General features: G+C 35.0%; 1 protein-coding gene across 1 annotated transcript; it reads left to right on the top strand.

The window, feature by feature from the left end:
- The first annotated feature begins 301 nt into the window (after positions 1–301).
- On the top strand, positions 302–2072 carry LOC21400765 (inositol-tetrakisphosphate 1-kinase 1). Its single transcript, XM_010098662.2, has one exon. The coding sequence runs from the start codon at positions 552–554 to the stop codon at positions 1656–1658; it is 1107 nt and encodes a 368-aa protein (XP_010096964.1). The 5' UTR covers positions 302–551; the 3' UTR covers positions 1659–2072.
- Positions 2073–11235: the final 9163 nt, after the last annotated feature.

Raw genomic sequence — 11235 nt, 5'->3', positions numbered from 1 at the left:
AAGAAAACAAAGAAAATAAATAATCGTTGACTCTCTATAATCTACACGTCAATTTAGGCCCGATTTTGCAAACCGTCCGGTTACGGTTAGCCAAGCCGACATCCCCAATTTCACACGCGCCTCTTCTTTGCGCTCTGCGAATCTTCATCTTTGCTCAAGGAATTGCCACGTGTCCTACCGACTGCAACTTCTGTACTAAGCACGGTTACTTTATCATCACCAACCCCCGCAAAAACTCTCTTAACCCTAGTCGAAGCTATATATACACATCGCCTATCTCTCTCTCTCTCACCTCTCCTATCCGTCTTTCTCTCTCTTCATTTCTTCCCTCTCCCTCTGAGAATATCGATTTCTACGAAGCTCAAGAAAAACCAGTGAATTAGGGCAATGGGATTTTGAATTTTTCGTACTTGATTCGTGAGATTCTTGCGAGCGTGAATGTTCGAATCGGTTTGTGGTTCGTTGCCATATGAGCGTTTTGGTGGATTCTTGTCGGATTCGAGAGGAGAGGGCTTGGTTTTCGGGGCGGCATATTCACATCATCGTCATCAATGGCGGAGCGGAGATTCGGCGTGGGCTACGCGCTGGCTCCGAAGAAGCAGCAGAGCTTCATTCAGGACTCGCTGGTGAGTCTGGCGCGGTCCCGCGGAATCGATCTCGTCCGAATCGAGAGGGAGATTCCGCTGGCGGATCAGGGGCCGTTCGATTGCGTCCTCCACAAGCTCTACGGAGACGATTGGCGCCGCCAATTGGAGGATTTTAGGGCTAAGAACCCTAATGCGGTGATAATCGACTACCCGGAGGCGATCGAGCGGCTCCACAACCGGATTTCGATGCTCCAGGTGGTTTCCGAGCTGAAGATCGAGGACCGGAGCGAGACGTTCGGGATTCCGAAACAGATTGTGATTTACGACAAGGAGACCCTCTTTGATCGGCCGGCGTGGGAGGGGTTGAAGTTTCCGGTAATAGCGAAGCCGCTCGTCGCCGACGGGAGCGCAAAGTCGCACAAGATGGCGCTCATCTTCAACCACGACGGCCTCAGCAACTTGAAGCCGCCGATTGTGCTCCAAGAGTTTGTTAACCATGGCGGCGTGATCTTCAAGGTCTACGTAGTCGGGGAGTACGTCAAGTGCGTTAAGCGAAAGTCGCTGCCTGATGTGTCGGAGGAGGAGAAGCTTGGGAGCCTGGAGGGGTTGCTGTCTTTCTCGCAGGTGTCGAACCTCGCCACCAACGAGAGGACCGACGATAAGTACTACAAGAAGATGCATTTGGATGAGACCGAGATGCCGCCGCAGAGCTTCCTCACCGACATCGCGAGGGGGCTGCGGCGGGCGATGAAGTTGAACCTGTTTAACTTCGACGTAATCCGAGACGCGAGGTTCGGGAACCGGTACCTTATAATTGACATAAATTACTTCCCGGGGTATGCGAAAATGCCGGGTTATGAGACTGTGTTGACGGATTTCTTCTGTGATATAATGGAAAAGAAGGAGAGAGAGGTCGAGAAGGGTTTGGAGGAGAAAGATGGCGCGGATAGCCGTGGCTGTGACAAGGAAATGAGAAAGCTTGTAAGCAACGCTTATTGCAGCGATGGGGATGACGGAGTTCTTCCAGTGTCACCTCTAAGCAGAGAGGAGGAGAATCCCATTCAAGTATGAAACAGGACTTAGGGAGAACCCATGAAAATATAGTTGATTGCGTTTGATTTGTCCGTTCTGTTATTGGTGATTTTGGGTCATCGGAAGTTGCTTAAGCAGGTTGGCCTTTTCACCAATTTGTGGGTCGGTGCGAGTTGCGCATTTGGTTTTTAGATAGCTGTTGATACAGTGCTGAAATGAGTTAGGCCCGTTCTTGAGTAGTTTAACCTCTTGACAGCATTAGATGGGGCTCTGGTGATGATGTAAATTCTATCCGCCTGTTGCTATTGAGATAGGTACTTCTCAAATACTTTCAAGTTTTAAGGAAAGTCAAGTTGTATTTCGAGGCTTAAAAGTCTTTCCTTGCTTAGAAATTGTCCTAGTTTTTGCCGCTGGCACTTTTACTGAATGGATTTTGCGATTTTGCCAATGATATTTTCAGTTCTTAATTGTTTTCCATTTTCATAGGTTGACTGAAGCAATATATTCTTTCACTTAATTAATTGTTGGTAACAGTTGTTGACATGACTCCATTGCTAAATAGATGCTTATAAGATTATTGAGACTAATCAAGTTTCATTGAATTCTGGGTTTGACAACCTGGGGCAGGTTTTTATATCTTCTATATGAATAAATTTCTTTGATTGTTGGATAGTGATTCCATGTTAATTTCATTATTTATCTCAAGCAAGCATTTTTTTGAACTGGTTTCTCATGTAAGTTGATATGTGAAGTGAGCAAAAATTGTCCTTTATTGGCTCATTCTCGTGGAGGTTACATGGAATTGATGATACAGAATTGTTTTGTTTGTTGTCCACATTGTACGCTTCACGATTTTAAGTCATTTTTCAACGATTCAATTTAATATGTTATTTATGTGGCATTTTGATCTATTCGCTTCATCGAGTGCATTATTTTGATTAAAATTATATGATACCGGTACGTAGTCCACCTAGAGTAATGTTTTTATGTGCATTGCATGGACTTATAGCTCATTTTAGAAGTTTTCATGTAGAGTGCGCATTATGCATGTGTAATCTAAATTTCAAATGCTTAAATGGAAACCAGGATTTTTGCTTTCAAAATGTCAATTTGCTAGGGATGGACACTTGTCCACGTTGGATGTTCCCACGTGTTTCAATCCTGAGTTCCGGCTTTCCTTGTATGCCAGTGGAAGAGATTGGCCTACATGTTGTTTTGAGGATATTATTAGCATCCCCTTAATTTTACTATATTCGTGTTTAAATGTTAACTTGAGCAGCTTATTAGTCACTCTGAGGTTAGGACTTTATTTAATTGCTTATTTTGTACTTTGCATTGATTCCCAGCAAAGCATACTAGAATTTAGTTCCTTTATACCTTTAATTGTTCGTCACCTATCCTTATCCTCTTGTCTTGTTTTAACTCATGAACGCGCTGTCTTAAATGCTTTTTTCCCACTTTGCATTGTGATTTATGCATCTATATGTAATTTTATGTTTCCTTATTTGGAATACGTGAATATCTGAAAGTACTGGCCAGACAAAGATTTGTTGTGAACTGTTTTCACTTTCAAAACCCAAAGTGTCAGCTTTTGAGAAATGACAACAAGAAGCAAACAGTAGAATACTCATGGATGTCGTCTGAAGGATTCCCCACAGAATTATATTTTCTCCTTTTAGGATTCTCTCTTTATGCCAACTCAAAGTAAGATATAAGAAAAAAGAGTGAGCAGGTTTCATGTGTATGATTCTGGCAATATAGTTATTTCTTTGGAGGATCTAATTAAAAATGGTAATATGGGGGTTCTTGCAATATGTTATGTGACATCTTGACTGAGTTTAGAAGGAGCTGAAGCATAATCCTTCTAAAAATCTTCTTGTCAGTAACAATCCTTCATTTACTTGTATGTGCACTGCAAATCTTCCTTGCTCGAGTGAACTCAACTTCTTTTGCTGCAGTGTTTTTCTTTACAAATTTCAAATTTAACTTTTTTGCTCTAGTGTTTTCTCTCTCCAAAAAAAAGTTTTGAGTTGTGACTTGAGTTGTGGAAAGAACACACTCTAAGAACCTTTGGGTTGGAAATTTTCTTCGGGTTCTGGAGGGTTACAGCCTCGCTATGTTTGCTCTTTTAAATCGAACAGAAATCTAACCCAATCCATATACCCTGTGCCATGCGTACAATCTTTTAAAATAGAGTTACCTTGCATCCTGTTATAAACAGGCGTCTAATAGGTAGAAATAACACTGTTGGTGAAGCGGGGACTAATTGTGTCTGGACATCTGCATTGAGTACTAGGCATGTCCTCTGCTCTCGTTCACAAATTTTCGAAACTTGTTCAATAGTTATTAGATAGTCTTCAGATAAGTTTCTATTGGGGAGTGGGGACACTTAAAACATTTCCCTTTTTTAATGTGTGTGCATTCACGCTCCCGCGTGCAATATTTATTAATTTCTTCATTTTGGTTTGCCCTTTTTTTTTTGGTATATACCATGCACGGGATAAATGTAAGTTGAATCAAGACGTAGGAAGGTACTGTGTCTTATTGGCATGCATTTATTTAAACACATGCAGGCAGGTACTTTTGCGTTTACGAGTATTTATCCCATGCATGTTATATACCAAAAAAATGACAATGTTTATCCTTTGCAAGCAGGTACTTCTGCGTTTATAAGTATTTGTATGTCCACCACAATATTGCCTACTTTCTTGGAAGTGTCATATGTGTTTAAGTTGTATGTACGTATATACTTTTTGTGACCCCCTTTTTTTCCTTCCGAAGTTGGATTTACATACTTTTTGTTTATACAGAAAGATGGCTTTTATTGACTTCCAATATTTATGATTCCTGCACTATTTATTGACTTTGGCTCATCTGAACACCAGTCAAGTGAGCACCCAAACTGACATTGAGCCCAGGAGACATCCGCCTGGTGAAAATCAAGATTTGAATACTCAATATCAGCATCCTGTCTGGTCTTAGTTCTAGTGGTTACTTTATTAATAAATAGTTAGGCTTTGAAGTTGAACATATAGCAAAAAAATAGAGTAACTTCTGTCTCTGGTAAAGGATTTTGTTTTCAAACCAAGTACAGGAAGAATATGTATTATAATTCGCTTTATAGAATCCTTGAAAGATTGAATTTGCGATCGCATGTTGTTCTGTTACTTGTACTGTCTTTGTTGGGGAATTCACGAGGAGCAAGACTTCAGATGACTTTTTACTTCTCATTTGATTAGGACATTGTTGTCACATTTTAACATCGTATAATGGATGTTGCCTAAATTACATTGTTGGAGTTATTAAGTGTTTGCTTGGTGTCTGTCATCGCTCTTACCTGGGACTTTCATATAGTAAATACGCAGGACTCCATATTGAATTTGTGTTTTTCAAGCTGACCTGAGAAATGTTTCTTATTACCGGGATCATTGTTGCTGTTATACTTGAGAGTTGCGAGTGATGGGGGTCATGCTTGAAGCTTTGTGTGTGTTTGGAACCGTTTTTTAAAACAATTTTCACGTATTTCGAGAAGCAAAAAATGAAAATAAAAACGAAACGATGTTTATTTAGTAAATATTTTGAAAACGAAAACGAAAACAATGAGAATGGTTTTTGTGAAGAAATTAAAAAACAGTTGAAAGTTGTTTTCACTTTTCTGTTTTCATTTTTTAGTACTTATCAGCAATATTATAATATATTAACTAATAAATACGATTTTATTTTTTTATTATACTTAAAACAATATTTTACAAAATCAACCAAATGCAATTACAAAATCGCTTTTAGAATGATTCTCAAAATAATTTTATTTTTATTTTATATTGAAAATAAAATTATTTTAAAATTAATTCTAAACGCACTCTTTGTTTTGCATGAATCCTTTTAGTGGTGTAGACTTTGAGGTAGAACTTCAAGTTTTTGGCGGGTTTGCATAGTCATTAGCATAAATTAATTACACATGAACGTTAGCCGAAGTTAGATAGTGGTACGTTTAGGGCCTTGGGAAGAGCTTCCTAATAAATCCTGAAAGCTGCTTTTGTTTCATTTTCTGGGTCTAAAAACTGCTTCTAGAAGTGTTTGGATGAGTGCCAAATTTTAAATGAGCTTGTAGTCAAAGTTACAAAATGAGGCTTATGAAAAAAACATTTATGAGTAAACTTCAAAACTTGTATCCGATTTTTATTAAGGCATCATTAACTCCAATCCAACACTTTTATTACATATTATGAAATTTAGAAATTATATCAATCCGGTAAGTTCTTTTAAAAGATGGGGTTCTAAACATTTACTGCAGTTTTTACTTCTCTTCTAGTAAAAGCAAAAGTTCTCCTAAAGGACCTTTAGACTTGGAAGCTGGAAGTTAGAAGTGAGGCTACATTTTGAGATCCTTTGTTTAGGGTGATGCTTTAATTATTGCAGGAAAAATGGTTCTCTACACAAGCACTAGAGCAAACTGTATTGACCAGAGTGGAAGATCACTTTGGATCTTTTTCATTTCTTCGGCTTTTTATTTATTAGAAGAGAGTGATTAGGTCAAGTTTAAACCACACTTTTCAAACTTAAAAAGTTTTGTAAACCACACAGTTGGAACATGCGAATCAAACTATCACTTGTATGGATTTTTTGGTTCAAAACATCAAATTTAGTAGTTTGAATCAAAACTTAAAAAGTTGTCAAACATTGGTTTAAAACAAATTTTTTGATTTAAACCACTTGAACTAGTTTACTAAATAAGCTCTTATTATTATTCTGTTATTATTATCATCATTATTATTATTTTTATTTGCTAAAGGCGTGAATGGGTATTATCATTCTGTTTCTCGTCTTTTAACTAAATATAAAAAGGTTCTCTGTTTTTTGGATAGTGTTAAACAAATACGTGTTAAATTATTATTTAGATATGCTGAGTTTTTTTTAAGACATGAAATATCCAATTTGTGTTTTTATTTATAAAACCCTTAACTTAATTACTTCGAATCATAAAACTTCAAAAATGAACTATATAATAATCATGGGAAGGGAAAGAAGTTAGGTTTTCTTTCTCTTTTGATGGTTAGGTTTTCTCTTTCTCTTGAGTGGGTTAAGTTTTTTTTTTTTTTTTTTTTTTTTTTTTGATGTACCTCCCTCGTAAGGTTGGATTGGTTTTGTACCATCAGGGCTTCTTCTTTCTCGCGAAGGAGATGTTGAGGACGGGAGGCAATAATGGATGGTTGCTCGGCATCAAGGATAGAATACGGGCTGTGTTCGTCAGTGAGAGGCGTGTGGGTAGTAGGGTGGATCCGCATCTTAGGGGATTCATCTACCAGGGAGCGGTGAAAATTTGGGTGGGCGATATGTGTTGTTTGGCGGCAGACAGTGGCAGAGCGTCGATCTTAGCATCCGCGAAGGGTTGTTGTCACTATGGTTTTGATCATGTGGAACATTGTGTTCCATAATTCTTTTGCTCTAACGGCTTATGTGTTGGATATTTGTTTCCATTAGTGGTAGTTGTATAGTTAAAATAAACGCGTTAATTCCGTCTCGTAAGTGTTGTTTTTTATGTGGTTTTGTTTTTCGTTTGTAATAACGGAGATAGTTTTCTCACTTTCTAATTTTATTTTTGTATCCCACCCATTTGAGTTGTCTCTTACCGGTGTGTTAATTGATCTTTTCTTTACAGGTGTTTTTGACTCCGTCGATTGCAATTCATTAATTATAGAGGTGTGTTTTCAAAGAGCCGTGCATGTGCTCGATGATAGTGCCAATTTCTTGTTATAGGAGCTCCGTGCACATTTTCTTCCCTCCCACTTTTTCCCTATAAGTGGTGGCAAATCGGGTTCAAATTCTGCTTGTATTGAGAGGTCACTTGGTTGTAGTATTAGTGTTTGTATTACTATTTTCTTATTTTGAAATACAATCATCTTTAAAAAAAATAAAAAATAAAAAAGAAGACAAGTTTTTCCCTTTAAAAAAACAAAAATACAAAAGAAAGATGACCACTAAGGTTCATATCCGGTCAAACCTTCACACGTGGTCGTTGCTACATCCACGACCATCACCTCGCTTCCACAAAGCACCCCCTCCGCTGCTGCAACAATGTCACCCCCCGCCTGGATTGGCCCCAGCCGGGGCACCTTTTTGTGATATAGATATGTTAATGATATAGTTTAAAACTACAAGGTGCTTGTTTAATATTTTCCAAAAAAAACAGTATCTTTTGATATTACGTTAAACAATAGTGTACCAAAATGATAGCCTACGTGAAACCAAGACCAAGAATTGTTAAGTGAGAATAAATTTGTTTGAACAGAAAATCTTTTCCGCGACCAAGTGAAGCTTTAAAACAAAACTACAGCGGAAAATTTTATTTTAATATCCTGTATTATATTGAAATATGTACTTAGTATCATGTGCTTTTGCTAATCTTTGGTCAATGAAGGCATATTAAACAAATGATAAATTATTTATTGGGGTAAATTTAACATTTCATATCTCAAAAAACATCCTCAAGGCATAAAAAAAGATTTTTTAAAATGTTGAGATACCGTTTTAAAATTATAAAAAATACAAAGCACTAAACATAAATTTCAATTTACCATAGAGTATCAAAATGAAAATTTTCCAAACTAAAATATTGGATTAAAAGCATATTTAGTTCAGACGCCGACTATTAATTATTGGCCCCAACATGTACTGTAATGAGGGTTGTGTGTGTGTGTGTGTTTTTTTTTTTGTTTTGTTTTGTTTTGTCCCGTCTCACGTGAATAGGGGAAAAAAGGGGTACATTTGTTTAGGCATGACTATTGTTTTCTTTTCTTATTAAACTCTAATACTATATATTATTATCACTTAATAAACTAATTTGGATAAGTTAGTTCTCTGAAAAAATAATCTGAATGATCAATACAGAAAACGAATCCAACTCATATTACTACGTAGAATAATTGTTCTCAATTTTTGGATGATCAAAGCATTTCAAAACCCCTTGGTCTTTCTCTCTATTCTCGTTTCTCTATGAATTAACAAATATATGAACGATTTTAAGAGTTATCAATTCTCCTTCTAATCCTTTTTGGCTATGAATTTCTAAAACTAAGAATTCATAAATTTCAATGGATACATGATTAAGGGAAGGGTCGTGTATTTTTAGAATGGCAAAAATTTAAAGATACATGAGAAAGGGCGGATAAAAAATAATACGGGAATATAAATGCGAGGATGTCAAAACATCATTAATTTTTTTTTTTTTCGGTAAAAACGGATCATGTGTATTTTATTGTATTGATTCTAGTGAATAGGTTATCAACAGGAGCGGAGTCACAATCAGGGGACATGTATTCTCCCACTCAATCTTGAAAATTCGAATTTTAACGTTACATTTCATACAAAAGTTTAGTTGTATCCCCACTCAAATCATGAGAACTCGATTTTTAGCCCCTTAAGAGTCCGTTTAGTTCACTAATTCGAGTTTTTAATTCGAGTTGAGATATGACTTTATGTGATAACTTTTTACTGCAGCAAAAAGTTAGATGTGATTGTTTATGAGAGTTTTTTACTATAATAAAACTCGAATTTTAAACTCAAATCGGTGAAATAAACGGGGTCTAAGTGTTTATAAAATTTTAGTTGTGCTCCCACATTATAAAAAGTTTTAGGTTTTTTTTTTCCTTCTATTTTTTCTATTTATTTATGTTTACATTCGGAGTCCTCAAATTTCTATCTTTTAATGATGGTGTCTCCTCCAAGAAAAATTTATGACTCAGCCGTTAGTTATTCTTCTAGTAAATTCTAACAATATAATATTGGTGCAATTTGATCTCTACTTGCATGGTGTAAATTTAATTTGACTTTGAAGATAAGTTGGTTTAGTTGCGTTTTCAAGTTTTACCAACATATAATATGGTCCATTATAGTTTAGCCACCTAACGGTTTTAACTTGCCTAGCTTGCTTTAAAGATAGTTGCTTGATACACTAATTACTTAATTGATATAAAAGGAACCGAAGTAGAACAGCCTTAAAAGTATATACCATTACTTTTAAAAGGTAATTGTTGAATCAAAATATAGATTATTGTTCCTTTCAAGCTCTATTTCTTCTAGAGGCCGTACAGAGATTGTTTTATTATAGGGTTATGTACGACTTGTTAACCCTAACGAGAAATGATAGTGGTACATTTACTATTTTAAAAAAATGAATAAAAAGGAAGCGCAAAAACATCATAGAAACTTGAGCATGTCTTGATTTAGACGGTATTCTTCCAACTTCGATCACTAATTGCCAAGATCTAATCCATTTTATAGTGATAGAAATACATTTATAGGTGCTGGCGAAAATATTCCACGAATAACGGCCTTCAGCTTGTATCATTGTAACAATATATATATATATATTTTTTTTTTTTTTGAAGTTTCATTTCACAAAAACAAGTTACAGGAAGTCGTAAATGACCACTCAATACAACTCGACTAATGACAAGCACTGATACCCAACAAGAAAAAGTTAACTTGACACGTAAAAATCGAGCACTATAAAACTTGTTTAAAAGAAACGCCATAGTCGATGGATTAAACCAATCAATCGAGACCAAACCTCTAAATAATGGGGCATAAACAACACGATATAGATACACATCTAGTCGGATATCACCATCCACACTGTGGTAAACAACTCAAACGTGTGGGACAAAACAAGAAAGGTGGAGAAACTAATTCTCCTTCTATTTCCTTAGTTTTTAAAGAAATTCTAACAAAAGAGGCCGTTGAGCGGGATTAATTTAAATTTAGACGATAAAGTTTTTAAAATTAAGAGAGTAAAGTGAGAATGATACAGAAGTTTGAGGAGTAAGTGAGGTTGATCCCAAAATTAATAAGGGTATCACAACCAGATTAATTCAAATTGAATGGGCCAAATTTATCACACAATAGAATGAGATTTAGATGGATATATAATTTATGTTTATTATGAAAATAATAAAAATAGAAAGAACGTATATATCTTATAATCATTTGTATAGTGGTTATTATCATTATTAAGGTTGACAGACTATATAGTTTATATACATACTCAATTAGACATTATAATTTTGTGTTCCTTTTACACATATATAAATCTATCTGGTTGGTAATGGCTTAGTTTGGTATTGCTGTAGATTTTAGAAAAATTATTTTTAGCTGTGCTGAAAGAAAATACAGCTATTACAAAAAGCAGTTGAGTGTTTGGTAAACTATAATTATAATAGCTGTGCTGGTTTTAAAATCAGTGTAATAGCGTTTGATAAATTATGAGGTTAAATTGCTGTAGATAGTTAAAAATTATGGCTATATTATATTATACTATAATATAATATATATAATTACAATATAATATATATTTATTATCATATTTAATATAATACAAAAAACTATTATTATATAATTATGATATAGAATATAATAATATTATTAAAATAATAACTGAAATAATTAAAAATAATGATTATATTATATTATAATTACAATATAATGCATATTTATTATTATATTAAATATAATACAATAAAACTATTATTAAATAACATATTATATAACTATGATATAGAATATAATAATATTATTAAAATGGTTAATATAATTATAATATTATAATATTTCAGTTATA

The sequence above is a fragment of the Morus notabilis genome, unplaced genomic scaffold (genome assembly GCF_000414095.1).
Source record: "Morus notabilis unplaced genomic scaffold, ASM41409v2 Scaffold332, whole genome shotgun sequence".
NCBI lineage: Eukaryota > Viridiplantae > Streptophyta > Magnoliopsida > Rosales > Moraceae > Morus > Morus notabilis.
This window is presented reverse-complemented; position numbering and strand designations above follow the sequence as displayed.

Bases quoted from the DNA above. Each gene is read 5' to 3' on its own strand.
- LOC21400765 (XM_010098662.2), top strand. From the start codon at position 552: ATGGCGGAGCGGAGATTCGGCGTGGGCTACGCGCTGGCTCCGAAGAAG.